The sequence below is a fragment of the Sminthopsis crassicaudata genome, chromosome 4 (genome assembly GCF_048593235.1).
Source record: "Sminthopsis crassicaudata isolate SCR6 chromosome 4, ASM4859323v1, whole genome shotgun sequence".
Taxonomy (NCBI): Eukaryota; Metazoa; Chordata; class Mammalia; order Dasyuromorphia; family Dasyuridae; genus Sminthopsis; species Sminthopsis crassicaudata.
The window spans coordinates 96,376,490-96,392,147 of record NC_133620.1 but is presented as its reverse complement, the minus strand read 5'-3'; the positions used below and the strand labels follow the sequence as shown (position 1 = coordinate 96,392,147).

General features: G+C 41.0%; 1 protein-coding gene across 1 annotated transcript in view; it reads right to left on the bottom strand.

Annotated features, from left to right (window-relative positions):
• Positions 1 to 2,163: 2,163 nt before the first annotated feature.
• PKP1 (plakophilin 1) overlaps positions 2,164 to 15,658 on the bottom strand; it is a 73,679-nt gene continuing 60,184 nt past the window's right edge. Inside the window, 6 exon segments of the mRNA XM_074308750.1 lie at positions 2,164 to 5,527; positions 7,930 to 8,036; positions 9,897 to 9,978; positions 13,045 to 13,231; positions 13,922 to 14,075; positions 15,357 to 15,533. Of these exon segments, the coding sequence (XP_074164851.1) occupies positions 7,962 to 8,036; positions 9,897 to 9,978; positions 13,045 to 13,231; positions 13,922 to 14,075; positions 15,357 to 15,533 (675 nt within the window). The 3' untranslated portion in view covers positions 2,164 to 5,527; positions 7,930 to 7,961.

Below are 15,658 nucleotides of genomic sequence, written 5' to 3'. Positions count from 1 at the left end.
AAGGTCAAGATCTTGGAGATAGGGCCTTTAGGTTTTGAGGGTGGAAGTTACATACTATAGATAGGTATCCTGAATATGGACCCAAATGAGGGATAAAGTAGTGCTGAATGATGTTGATAGAGGATTACAAATCATCAGGAACACAGTCTTTTTTAAATGTAGAAAAAAGATCTCTGGCACACTCTGGGGAGGAAGCATCCTATTGTGTGCTCCTCCTCCCTGGTCTCCAGGAAATAGTCCTAATAGGCTCACCTTAGTTAAAGCTCATTTCTCTAGGCAGTGGGGAACTACTGAAAGGTTTGATCCAAGAAATAGTATGATCAGAGCTATGCTTTTGAAATTAATGATACCAATATGAAAAAATGGGGAAGCAGAGGAGTCCAGAGACAGAGAACAATTAGTCATTTAAACAGTTCCTTTGAGGGATAATTAGAACTTAATCTAATGTGATTTTTGTGGGGATGGAAAAGAACCAATCCAATTTATTCATGCATTCAACAATGTACAGACTTTATAATGGAGATGGTGGAGGATGGACGGTGAAGAGCTCTTCACTCCTCAATTTAAGATCCTCAATTTAAGGAGGGTGTCCAAGGCAGTCATTTCTTTACTGTGTATCTTTTTCCCACAGAGTATTGTCCTTCCTCACCTCCTTTTTTTTGTTTCCTTTTAATGTGCTATTTTCTCTCCTTAGATATGAGCTCTGTGAGAGCAAGGACTGGTTTTTGCCTTTCTTTGGACCTGCAGGATTTAGCATAGTGCCTGACATATATAATAGACACTTAAATGCTTAGTGGCTGACTTATGGAATCTTAGAATTCTTTGACCCAGTCCACCAATCATTGTATAAATGAGGAAACCAAGTTTAGAATGGTTAGAAAGATTTGCCCAGATCTACCAGCTAGAGACAGACTGGGTGTAGAACCTAGATCCTGCTTTTTCTACTCCTCAATGATGTCTCTTTGTGTTCCTTATGGGAAGGAATTGTAGTCAGAGTTTGATGACTGAGTGAAGTGGGAGGTCAAAGGAGAGGAAGGAATCAAAGACTGGTTCAGAGTCCTGGAGCTGGAGAGGCTTCTTATCCCTGTGGAGGGTTTTCCTTCCAGGACCTGTCTCCCTCACACCTCACTCTTAGAACATTTCCCCCTTCTCCCCTCTTGGATCCATGAAGTATACCAATGGTGTCCAAACCCTTCCCACACTCTGCCCTAAAGAAACCTGAGTTTCCATCAGTTAAAAGTTTTCTGCCATACAATTGGCCAGCAAGTAACCATATTCCTATGCTAAGCTTCCCTGAAGATATGTGTGCTTGACTTCACAGTATTCATCACTTAGCATACGCAGCCTGCAGCCTGTGTACCTTGTCTCAACTAGAATGAAAACTTCCACAGGTTACAGATAATGCTTTATGCATTTTTGTATCCACCAGTGCCTTCCTTCAAGAAACGTTGGTTGAATTCACAAAATAAATTGATCAGGGGGATCAAACACGTATATTAAATTCAACCATTCCTTGGGAAGCTAGATGGTACAGTGGTTAGAGTACTGGTCCTGGAATCAGGAGAACCTGAATTAAAATCTGACCCTAGACACTTGACACTTGCTCCTTGTATGGCCCTGAGAAAGTCATATTGCCTAGCATTTTCCCCCACCCTCCACTCTGCCATTCGTTCCCATCTGCCTTGGAATTCCTATGGGAATCTCTGACTTAGAACAGGAAGTGAAGATTTAGTATTTTCTGCAAAGAGAAAAGGATCCAAGGGAATGGACTGAAAGTCTAATTGCCTCTACAACTCTTGGAAATAGTCCCATAAATCTAAAATAGATTCTATAGAGTTAGAATGGGTAAAGCCATTGCAGACTTCATGGATTTTTTCAAGCATTTATATGCTTCAAGATATTTCCAATGCCAGATTGGCTGCAGGATCAATAGTGGTAAAACTCTGAGGATGAATTTTGTTTCCAGAACCTATTTGCTGATATCCCACCTTCCACCCAAATTTAAAGCCTTTCATTCCTTTGGGCAGGATTTGCCCTATCTACCAGTACCTGCCTACCTACCTACTGGAAAGCAGTAACCTTGAGCAGAATGATACCATAGTTCCTTTGTTGAAGTCACATAAATTCATTCCCTTTCAAATAATCCACTTCTCCAAAAAAAAGTTCAAAGAAACTCCAGCAGTTTATTGATTTCCTATTTTTTTTAAAAAAGCAAATACACAGAGCGCCATACAGGGAAACCACAAGATCCTAATGCAAGAAATTCACATGGTTTAGTTTGGGAACAGGATATTGCCACAGTCAGCTGTGTTCAGGAGCAGGAGAACAAAAGCTGCCTCAAAATTTTCTATAGAATATATAGAGACACCTCAAGTCACCTATGTCCCTTCTTCATCTCACAACACACAACAAAAGTAGGAAGTATGTTGCTGGCCTATCAAGTCTTTAAGAGGAAAGTGGAAGTGTGTACAATCTCTCTGCTTCCCCAGTGCAAACCCCAAGCTTGGAAACAGTCCTCCAAGCAGGCTACAATTTAAATTTCCAAGGGCTGTCAGGATGAAAGTCAGGCAGAAGATAAGAGATTTGGGGAAGGAAAGTTAGCCAAGGTCTCTATCAAAAATAATATTTTTGCTACAAAATACCAAATAAAGACCCAGAATGGAAGGGCTATGTACCTTCCTTCCCAGAAAGTGATTTTGGGGAATTTCTGGATTCATATAATTTAGAACTGGGCCATTCCTGCCATTTGCTTCCCTATTGTATTCCATTTTAAAGAAGAGGAAAGTCAATTCCATGGAAGGAAAATGACCCAGTCTACTGTGAATCCTTCCCCACGTATGTCCTCAACCAAAGCAGCAGCCATCACACAGACAGACCTCTGGTTGGCACTTTTTCTGCTACCCCCAGCTCCTTAGAGGACAAATAACTCAGGAAAACTATTTTGACCTTGACCCATTGTCCATTGTAAATAATGTACCACAGGAAAAGCTGTCTCTTTTCTGTATTACACCAGGCACTATTAAACAGGACAAAGGGAGAGGGAGCCAGGAACCAGACTATTTCCTCTGTTCAGGAAAAGCTAAAAGAACCTTTGTGGTAACTATCTTTTTCAGGACAATGATAAGAAAATGGAAACTCCAAGAATACAGCCAAGGGATGGATATGTCTGACTTAGGTTTATTCAAAATTGTTCCTATATTTCTAAATATCTGTGTCTATGTTTTTAGGGTGTGTATGTGTGTATATGTATGTATGTATATTTTATCCCATCAGACTGGGAGCTTCCAGAGGGCAGGAACCATGTCTTTGCTTTCCTCTAGATCTTCCTACCACCTGAAATATGTGTGAGTTTAGTGACTTGGCTGTTGAGCAAATGAGATACTAACACAGTGTCTGGCACACAGCAGGTGCTGTGTAAATACTTAGTACTGTTCTCTTGCTCTTTTTTCCTATACCTTTTGGGCACACCTAATCGGAACCATAGTCCTCTAGACCAGAGTGGAATATACTGTGGCTAAAGGGAGCTGCTGAAATTCCACTTGAGTCTTTGGGAGTAATGGATGAGCCTCCCTTTTCCACTTGCATCATATGACAGAATGAGTCATAACTCATTCAACTAAATATGGATTATAAGATCATAGATTTGGAGTTGAAAGAGATATGAGAGGTCATCTAAAATAAACCCTTTCATTTTACAGATAAGGAAACTAAGAGCCAGATAAGGTAGATAATCTGACCAAGATCATAGGTCTAGTGAGTGAAAAAGCTAGGATTTCAGCTTAGCTCCTGATTCTAAATCCAATTCTCTTCTTACTATAGTACTCTGCCTTTAAAGTAGTTTACAATTCAACCAAAACCATTTATCCATCTTGCAAGGCTATGACAGAGAAATATAGAATATGGAATGGACTTCGGAGTTTGAGTTCACCCCTCCCTTTTGAAGTGGGAAGCTTCTGCTTGAAGACCACCAGTGAGGAAGAAGTCACTACTTGCCAAGGCAGTCCTTTTCCACTTTTGGACGGGACACAGAGAAAGTGTTTGGAAAAGGTAATACAGATATCCATCCTTGGCAGGAGAAGAGGGTGAGCTGGCTTTCAGACTGAGATGCCAGTCTGTATGAAAGCTCATTGCTAACTAAAAGAAAGGAGGTCAATGAAATGACCTCTGAATGGAGCTGATTCTTATTACCCTGGATGTGCTGTTCCCTTCTCCTAATGTGGCCAAGATCCTTTTCTCCTTCCTGGAATCCCATCTCAGGGGTTCCTAAATCTGGGAGTGAGTTCATTCATTTGAAACCATCATCCCATCATTCCCACAGCTCGACTTGTCTGGATGGCTGCAGCTTCCGTTGAGAGCCACCCCCACCTGTTTCCACCCATTCCACTTGGAAAGATACATCCCAACAAGACCCTCAAATCCAGGCTGAACTGCTGTCACCTGATTAGCATCTTGTGTGACTTTTGAGCAGTATTTTCCCCATCTACATCTTGCAGCACATAGATTGAAAACTTCCCAAAGGCAGAGACCATATCCATTGGCCTTGCTCTCTGTACGACACTCAACCTAGCCCCAGCCCTACCCATGTGATGATGGTAATAGCTATCTCTTCAGCTCCCATTACCCCCTGCACTGATATCAGACAACATGAACCAAAACAATTTCCCCTAATGCTTGTTAAGAGTCCCACAGCCTGCAGAAACCTGGCCCTTGTAAAACAAAAAAGAATAAAACAGAAGAGAATAATACAGAAGGCATGGAGGTGTCAGTTATAGATAATTTCAGGAAATAGTTCATTGTCTGGTCTTTCCATAATAAAGGCTGAAGTCAAACTCCTTCCATTCAATGCATCCTCTCAAGGTGGTGAGTTGAGCGGCTTCCCTCAGTCATCTGGGACCAAGTCAAGTGATGGACTGTCGGGCCAGACATGGAGCTCTGATCTGGGCCTCCTCCTCCATGGTTCGCTTTAGAGGCCTGTAGAGTTGATTATCATGGAGGCAGGGAAAAGTGGAACCAATTTTCTGCCCAATATTAATGCATTTTAGAAGCTAACACAAAAGTATTATATTTCATATCTGTCTGTAAGTGAGACAGAAAAGTATCTTTTTCGCCATCTTTTACACACAGTTGTAAAAATGGGTACCTATCTTCTCTTTCTGCTCACACTTTCAGGCACACATACATACATATACATAAACATGCATGCACACACACACATACAATCATACATTACATATATATTTATATTTATATATATATACCATCTTTTTGAGAAGGAATTATTGACATCAGATAAAAGTCCCTTTAACTCAGGAAAGCTCCCTCCCACTTCTACCCCATCCCACCCCCCCCAAATCCCTTGACTATAACCCCAAGGTGGGAAAAAAAGGTTGTTTAAAAATATCTCCATTGTCCACGGTTTTCAGATTTTGTTCTCAAAGAGTTTTAACTTTTCCAAATACTGCAAAGGGTGGACAGACCAACCCATCCGGCAAGACTTAAGAGTCTTCTTGGTTGGGTCACTGCATTTCTGGAAGATAAAGAAAAGTCCACAAATAAGCTTTTATAAAGTTATAATTCCCTCCTCCTCCCCTCCAAAACTGACCTTTTTCCTTCCTGATCACCATAGCACATCCTAATAGTGCCATACTTTGGATTCCTTACTTTTTTATTTTAACATACATGTTTACTAGATGATGCACACATGGTTGTTCTCATCTAATACTTTGCTGTTCCCTACATACTCTATGCTCCAGTAACGTTTTCTATTCCTACAGAACATTATACTTGCTAACTCCAGTCATTTTCACCAACTGTCTCCCAATCTGGAGGAACTCCCAACCTGCCTGGAAGTCTCTTCCCACTCATCTCTGCTTCCTGGCTTCTTCAAGATCTAATTTAAGTTTTATCATCTACAGGAAATTTTTCCTGATCCCATTAATGCTAATGCTTTCCCTCTGTGATTAGCTTGTTTTTCATGCTAGGGTGCTTGTTGCCTCCTCATTAAATTGTGAACTCTTAAGAGCAAACTGTTTTTTGACCTTCCTTATATTCTTACCATGCCTGGCACATAGTAGACACTTAAATCCTTTTTTGACTTATTGGCTCACACATGCTCTCTCTCTGTCTCTCTCTCTCTCCTCTCTCTCTCTCTCTCTCTCTCTCTCTCTCTCTCTCTCTCTCTCTCTCTCTCTCTCTCTCTCTCGTCTCTCTCTCTCTCTCTCTCTCTCTCTCTCTTCTCTCTCTCTCATCTCTCTCTCTCTCTCTCTCTCCTCTCTCTCGTCTCTCTCTCTCCTCTCTCTCTCTCTCTCTCTCCTCTCTCTCTCTCTCTCTCTCTCTCTCTCTCTCTCTCTCTCTCGTCTCTCTCCCTCTCTCTCTCTCGTCTCTCTCTCTCTCTCTCTTTCTCTCTCTCTCCTCTCTCTCTCTCTCTCTCTCTCTCTCTCTCTCTCTCTCTCACACACACACACACACACACACACACACACACACCTATCTCTCTCTCCCTCCTTCTCTCCCTTCTCCCTCTCTCTTTCCCTTCCTCCCTTTTTTACTCCCTCTCTGTCTCTGTCTTTGCCTCTCTCTGTCTGTCTCTGTCTCTTTTTCTGTCCCACACACACACACACACACACACACACACTCTCTTTCACTGTCCCTTGTGTGTTTCTTTGCCTCTCCAGCAAGAGAGCAAGTAAGCTTCTTGAGGACAGGGCATGTGTCACATATCTCCTTGGCATCTTCTCTTTTCTGTAGGACAATTCTGGGCATGTTGTGAACACTGGAATATGTCGATCTGAACCTAATTGTATTCTCAATCCCTCTCCTCCTACTTCTGTGTTGAAACTAACTAAGAGCAAGGAGTATCTGAAATCTCACTGAATCCAGAGCAAGATCAATTTGGATATAAGTAGTGCTTGATACAGCAACATCCCCGCTTCTGTCTGTCAGTTCACATCCTTCCCCATCTGTTAGGTTCTTACTAAGTGCTAATGAGATATTAGGTTTTTACTAAGTGCTAAGTCAGTACTTAACAATTTTCTAGTTCCGGCCTTTCCTGGGAGTTTGACTTGTGAATTCGCTGGGGAAGAGCTTGCATGCTTAGGAGGAGCACAATAGCACATTAACACCCATCTTCCAGTCTCAGCTTGACAGTCACCTCATCTGGACAGCCTTTCCTGGTCAGCCCAACTTGTTGTGGGCTTTTTGGTTCCTGAACATTCTCAGCCTCCAGCTCTCAATCTCCAAATACTCAATGCCCTTTATTGAGTAAAGTCTCATTTTCTAATTGTTATTATGCATTTTTCCCTATATGTTTTATGTGCCTTCCTAGACTATATAGTTTTTAAAATGTAGGCTGGGTTTTATTTCTTGTGTCTTTATTCCTTTCTCCACTTTCTATTCACAAGCCACTAACCCCCGTATGGTGCTCAATTCAACCTGTAGATTGACTGTCAGGCCATCTCAGTGCAGGATATCCTTGAAGCCCCACATCTGGCCAGATGTACTGGATGGAATAAGCCCACTAATTTGAGCCTGATCTGAATTTCCCAGCATATACGGTGGACTCTAAAGAAATCTTCTCCAAGTATCCCACAACCTTGGTGCCATTAAAGACATGCCATATACAAGAAAGTAGATAATTATGGATAAGAGAATAAGTTGGCAATGCCAACTTATGGCATTTGGCACTGCCAGGAATTACTGTCTCTTCTTATTCTTTAATCTGAAGACAGATAGTTCAATGTCCCACTGGATGATGCAACTAGGTTCTCCTAGACCTCAGTGCTGTGCTATATGAGAATCAAAGGGGAAATTGTGGGACCTTGACATAGATATAGCATCCTTTTAACACTTCAGTGTCCTAAAGAAACAAGAGTAATGTCTACAATAATCTGGAGGAAGGTCTCTCTTACCCTAATATCAGAGAATTCTCACCTGCAAGTTGAACATATGATGATGTCCTTTCCTTAGAACCGGGAGCTGAAGTTTCTTAGGACATTGGTCCCAGTTAAGGATCCCAGCATGTTCCTATCGAAACCTTGCTGCAGGGAGAGAAATAATCAATAATGTAAAACATGATGAAACAAAGAGTGGATTATCAGTGACTTTCTGCTAGCATAATAAGCTAGAGGTCTCACTTTTCTCAGGGAGCTCAGTCTCAGTGTATATATACATATACATATGTGGATGGATAATATGTATATATGGATATAGTATATATACTATATATATATATATATATATATATACACAGAAAGGAGGATGTGTATACATTCATATGTGTGTGTGTATATATATATGTATATATGTACAGAAAAGGAGAGTAAGGGGGAAGAAGAAGAAGAAAAAGAAGAGAATAAGAAGAAGAGAAAGAGAGAGAGAGAGAGAGAGAGAGAGAGAGAGAGAGAGAGAGAGAGAGAGAATTAATCAGGGTTTTTCATGCATATATGTGCCAGGGATGACAGATATACATAAATGTACTTTTATACATATACATTGATGAAGATAGGTTTACATTCACATGGGCATACTAAAACATAGCACCAAGACAAGGCTAGGGCCTTAGGCTAGCAAATTTATATTCTTTTTTTTTTTTTTTTTTTTTTAACAATAGAAGTAAACAGCCTGTGTGCTCTAAGTGTCCAAATTATCAGAGACGGATATAGAGGCAGAAGTAAACTCACGTTTTTCCTGAATTTGGGCTCTCTTTGAGAAACTTGGAGTCAGATAGGCCTGTATTCCAATCCTACTTCTGACATTTACTGGGTAGGATATCATGGCAAATACATTTAAAACTGAGAGGGACTTTAGAAAGCATTTCATCCAGACTCCCTCATTTTATAGATGAAGTACTGAAGCCCAGATTGGTTAAGTGACTTGTTCAGGTCACACATAATAAGCAACAGAGGCAGGACTGGAATGCAGACCTTGAATCTAGTGCTCTTTCCATTTTTACCGCATTGCCTTTTAAGTCACTTTTAACCTCTCTGAATCTCAACTTCCTCATCGGTATAATGAGAATAATAATGTGTGTGTGTGTGTGTGTGTGTGTGTGTGTGTGTGTGTGTGTGTGTGTGTGCAGGGAAATGTAACAAGGAGTGATTGAGAAAATAAAGGTAAGGTGTCTTGCAAATTTTAATGTTCTGTATAAATTCCACTTGTATTATTTTCCTTTCATGCTTTCAGTTGCCTCTGACCTAGCATGCATCATACATAATATTCACTTTCAATTATCCACATAATGTAAGGGAGGTGACTGCATAAAAACCAATACAATTGTACTTTAAAATCCAATTTTATTTTTTAATGTATTGCATTTTTTCTTTCTTCAATAAATTTGTTCCAATATCTTCTGAAAACACTTAGCCTATTCCTGCCTTTCAGAGATAGACTTATGATGGTAGTTGTGAGAGGGACTGTATACCAAAGCATTCTGGGTGAAAGGGAAAAAGGCAAGATTGGAAATGTACAGATGATTTCTTGATCCCAAGTATTTATTACTTTGCATTTATTTTGGTTAATTTCTTCCCATTATTTTTGCCTATTGTAACCCTTCTGAATTATTTTATCCTATATCAGCTATCTATCCAATGACAGTTGTCTTTATTGGAGTTGTTGGCTCCACATGAACTTAAAGTCTCAAGGACAGATCTATGCAGTATATAACTTAAGCCCTATTAATCCATGGACTCATTAATCCTCACTTTGACTACCCAGGGCATCATGAATAAGTTTGTGTATATCTTTAATCTGTTTATCCTCCATCTTTTTCACCAAAATATCACAAGAGACTTTGTTAAATAGCTTGCTGAGATCTCGATAGGCTATGGCTATAGCCAATACTAGTGGGGTATTCCATGTAAGGTGATTAGCACAGAGGGGATTAATGACCTTGCCCTTACCTGTCTGAGGACACCCTGGAGCTCCTTGTTTGACCACATGTCAGAGAGAAGGAGTCGGGCAGCTTCTGCGGCTTTTGGTGAACTGTTGGGCAGAGGAAAAAAAAGGTAAATCATGAGGAGACAAGCATTGAGTCATGGGATGCAGCAGCATTCATCCTTCCTCCCTTCCTTTGCCTCAAATAGTCCCAAAACGCATAAACAGCCAAGCTCCTGGGTTTGAGAAACCTGGAGAGTTTCTTAGATCTACAGGAAGAATAAGCCTTAGCAACAAGAGTCACTGGGACATTATCTGCTTCTCGAATGAGAGTAAATTTAATTGAATCCCTATATGCCGAAATCTAGTCCTTTGGCTCCCATACACATCTACCCTCAGGTGGTGGAAGCATTTTCCTCACTCCTGACATTAGTGTTCCATGTTGCCTCAGCAGGCCCCTTTCCATTTCCTAAGCTTGAGAGCCCCAAAGAACCAAACATTTCCCCCACTCTCTTTCTCTGGGTCAGACAGTGGGTTATAGGAAAAAAAAAATCCCTGGAATTGACATCAGGAGAGACCCAGGTTTGTATGATGACGCATTAAGACTTATAGACTGTGTCCGTGGGCAAGGCATTTAACTGTCCTGAGCTTCAAAGTTCTGATCCTTACAATAGTCATACAAAGTAATGCCTTTAGTTTCTACCTCCTGGGCTGCTGGGAGGATCAGATAAGAATATATAAAAGGCTTTGCAAACCTTATAGTGTTGTGTAAATGTCAGACATCATTCTGGGAGTTTCTTACCAACTGCTCTTACAGCGGTTAATGGTCTTATTTCTCTGAATACCCAAACTCCAAACTGGATCTAGCCCTTAGGGGGTAATCCATGACTTTCATGGAATTTTTTCTTCCTGTTTTTTATCCTACCTGTATGATTGATCCTTCCCAGTCTCTTTTCCTGGATTTTTATCTAAGTCACGCCAATTAACTGTGGGAATCTCTCAAGGGTCTGTTCTTGTCCCTCTTCTTTGTTTTTTTTTCTTCTCTATATTAATTTTCTTAGTGATCTCATCATTTGCCATAGATTCAATAATCTCTTCAACATGGATGATTTTCATTTCTATCTATCCAGTCCTAACTTCTCTGCTGACCTCCAGTGGCCTACTGGATATCCTGACCTGCATTCCCCATTGATATTTTAGCTCAACATATCCCAAACTAAACTCATTATCTTCCATTTCACTCTAAACTCTCTCCTCTTTCTAACTTCCCTGTTACTATAGTGAACACCATCTTCTTCTCAGTCATTCAGGTTGATAATTGAGTTGTTATTCTAGACTTTTCTGTTTCTCTTTCTGCCTCTCCTTCTCTCTCTCTCTGTCTCTGTTTGTCCCAGTGTGTGTGTCTCCTTCTGACTTTGTTTCTGTTTGTGTGTCTCTTTCCCTTTTCTCTATCTGTCTGTCTGTCTCTCTGTTTTTCTCTGTATATGTTCCTATCTGTGTATTTCTCTCTCTTTCTCTTTCTCAAGTTTCTTTGTCTCTGTCTCTCTGTCTCAGTCTCTTTCTCTCTCTGTCTCTCTGTCTCTCTCTCTCTCTCTCTCTCTCTCTCTCTCTCTCTCTCTCTCTCTCTCACACACACACACACACACACACACACACACACACACACACACTATATGTCCAGTCTGCTGCCAATCTATCTTCACAACATCCCATATATGTCCCCATCCTTCTTCAGACACAGATGCCACCTGAGTGGAGCCCCTTGTCACCTCACTCCTGAGCTGCTGCCATTGTTTTCTGGTGGGTCTCCCTGCCTCAAGTCTCTCCCCACTCCAACCACCAAAGCCATTCTCCTAAAGCAAAATTCTTACATAATCGCTCCTCTCCTCCACAAACCCTATGATCTCCAGGATCAAATCTAGAATCCTCTGCTTGGTTTTCAAGGTCCTTCACAACCTGGCTCCTTTTTACCTTTCTGATCTTCCCCTTTACTTCCCTCTGAGTATGTGGAGATCCAGTGACAGTAGCCTGTTGACTCTTCCTCAAACAAGAAGTGCTATCCCCTTATCCTGGGCATTTTCACAGGCTACCTCTCATGCCTGAGATGCTCTCCTCTTAATCTCTCCCTTCTGGCTTCCCTGAGGTCACAATTCAAATCTTTCCTTCTGCAAGAGGCCCTTCCCCATCCCGTTTAATGCTAGTAATAGAATGAGAGAATATTTATTAAAACACTTAGTACAGTGCCTGGCACATAGCCAGCACTGCATAAATGCTGAAATAAAGTTCTATCCTTATACATCTGCCTAAGTCATTATAGACTCCTGAGATTTTGGGCCCCAGAAACTGATGGAATCTATGATTATTAGCAGGATTTTGGGAAAGCCCTATGTCTTCCCTCTGGGATTACCTTTATTTGTTTCTATAGAGTTATTTGCTTGTTGTGTTGTGTTCCCCTATTAGCCTTCAAGCTTCTAAAGGGCAGGGACCATATAACTTTTCTTTATATCCTCAGTGTTTAGCACAGCATCTGATACATAGTAGGAGCTTGCTGACTTCACTTTTTTGAACCTTGATTTGGGCTTTAGTTCTATATGTCCTCCTCTCCTGTAGGGATGGCCTCTAGAATGTAGAAGCAGAACAGCCAAACACGGGCTATCCTTTATCCATGAAAAAAAAGAGCAGTCTTTACTTTTCTCTCATCCCAACCTCCTTATGAAAAAAATGTTTTCTAAAACTAGCTAACATTTATATAGAATTCCAAGGTTTGCAAAATGTTTTACAAATATTATCTTATTTGATCCTCACAACCACTCTGGGAGATAGATGCTGCTATTATCCTCATTTTGCAGATGAGGATCCTGAGTTAGACTTGCCCAGGGTCTGAGGTCAGATTTCAACTCAGTTCTTCCAGGCCCCCTCAACCATAGAGCTGTCTTCTATTAGTCTATGTTCATTCTTGAATTGCTTTATGAAATCTAAACCAGATTTATTTCTCTTTAGTGGTAAGATCCCATGGGGAGAGAGAAGTGGAACCCCAGTGTCTTCTCTGCTACCCCTGTTTGATGAGTCTACTACTCTCCTTTAGTGAAAGGCATAAGATCTCCACATGTAGTGTGCTCTGCTCCTCACTCCTTGAGACCGACTCACCCCTCTTTCTGCCCATACCCTTCTTACCCACTCCGGCACATGTTGACCACATTATTCAGCATACTGCTGGTGAAGTGCTGCTTTGCCATATGGGGCAATGAGGTCATCAGGTTCCTCATGGTATAGCAAGCAGATGACATGATGTCCCCTGAATTGCTGGTGTTGCCCGTCTGGCTAGAGAGTAGACGAGTCATCTCTGGGAATATTTGGTTCCCTTTAAGAGAAAGAGGTGCAAAGACAGGTTCAGGATACCATAAAATCAGTAAGTGGTACAATGAGGTCTTTAACTTTAACATCATGGTTTTCCATCATTTGGCTATCAGGAAGCATGGAGCTTCCAATGCAAGATGTTAATTTGGTGCTGAAAGACCTGTCATTGAATTCCAGCTGTGTCACTTAAAACTTGTGTGACTTTGGGTAAGTTATTCAACCTGTATGAGCTTAGTATTCTCATTTATGGAATGAGAAGATTGGACTAGAAAGCCTTTGTGATTCCTTCCAACTCCCACTGGACTCCATTGGAACCCATCAAACCCTATATCTGTCATTAAAGCCCTGTATCACCCCAGCCAGACTTCTCAGCTCTTCTATACTAACTTCCAGCTTGGACTCACTCACTGCTCTGGCTGATTTTTTCCTCATCACCACATTCTGAGGACTTTTCTCTTAGTCTCATATTCCTTTTATCATTTCATTTCACAATCTACACACACATAGGTAGTATTTAATAAATGATTGCTAACATGAATTTCTATCCCCAAACATTTGCCTAAGCCAATGTAGATTCCTGAGATTCCTGTCCCTGGATATCTTTACTTATTAGCAGAATTTTGGGAGAATCCTATGCTAAAAAGAGATTAGGGAGATTCTGTAGGAGGGAAGTAAATTGTAAACAACCTCTTACCCATCACTCTGTGCAGCACAGGATGTCGAGACATGTTACTCAGGAGGGAGGCTCCAGACCTGACCACATCGGAGTTGCTTGATTGAAGAAGGCGGGCAATTTGAGGCAATCCTTTTTCCTTCAGCCCAATCAACTGGCTCATGCCACTGGACATCTAGGAAAGAAATGTAAACCAATCACTGGTCTTGTGGTTTACAGGAAAGATAACACTGCTCTTAATTATCTGTGTTACCAAGTACTAAATCACTTTAAAGAATCATGACTTCATGAGAATGGGTCTTTTCTCCAACCACAAATATATTTTTAAATTTTATTATTATAGCTTTTTATTTACAAGATATATACATGGGTAATTTTTCAACTTTGACCCATGCAAACCTTCTGTTCCAACTTTTTCCCTCTTTACCCCATCCCCTCCCCTAGATGGCAGGTACTCCAATACATGTTAAATAAGTTAAAGTATATGTTAAATCTAATATATGTATACAAATTTATGCTGTTATCTTCCTGCACAAGAAAAATTAGATTTAGAAAGACAGAAAAAAATCTGAGAAGGAAAACAAAAATGCAAGCAAACAGAACAGAAAGAGTGGAAATGCTACGTTGTGGTCCACACTCATTTCCCATAGTTCTCTCTCTGGGTGTAGCTGATTCTCTTCTTTACTGAACAATTGGAACTGGTTTGAACCATCTCATTGTCCAACCACAAATAGATCATAATCCCTCAATGTCTCAAATTATCTTCATGATTTCCTATGACTGAAAGCTTTCAGCACCTGGTGGTCAACTTTTTGGATTCTTAGACCTTAGCTAGGTTGGTTCTCCAACAACAGACACATCTATCACTAGACTCAAATTCACAACTTTTCCAGCTTGATCTTTTGCTTTAATGGTATAGCTTTTAAGAACCTAAGACCAAACTGTGATGGACTTGGCTCTTTTTAACAATGTGGTGATTCAAGGCAATTCTAATAGATGTGGGATGGAAAATGCCATCTGCATCCAGAGAGAGAACTGTGGAGACTGAATGTGGATAGAGACAGAGACAGAGAAGAGAAAAAGAGCTGAGATAAAGAAGAGTGAGAGAGGAAACTGAAAGAGTAATAGGAGAGAGACAGCAATAAAGAGCAGAGGGAGGTAGTGGAAAGAGAAACACACACACAGACAGAGAAACAGAGACAGAGAGGGGGGAAGGAGGAGAGGGAGATGGGGATAAAAAGGAGAGGAGAGAGGGAGAAAGAAGTGAGGAATAGAGTGAGAGAGACAGAGGTAGAGAATGATAGAGGGGGAAGGTAGAAGGAGAGGGAGAGAGAAAAAGAAACAAAAAGAAAGGGGGTAAGGAGAAAGAGGGTGAGAGGAGGAAAAGGAGACAGAGAAAGAGATAAGTAGAAGAGATGGTGGTGGAAACAGGGAAGTTGGAAATAGATATTCTCACCAGTCCTTTGCTAGCAGTGAGGTTCTGCAGGGCACCAGCACAAGCTTCCAGGGTGGCATCTTTCTTACTCTTGCCCATGAGGTTCAGATAAGTACGAATGGCATCAGAGTGATAGAGCCAGTTACTTCCCTTTGGTTTGGTTTCCTCCTCAGGCAAAGGTAGGTCACAGTTGTTATTCTAAAAGACAAATGACAGATCATTAAGAAGACTCAATTAATGAGCCTTGAGCTGGATCTTTCCAAGTGGTCTGAATATATTTTCCACCCACTTATCCCTGCCCCCTATAATAGGTTACCATGGTA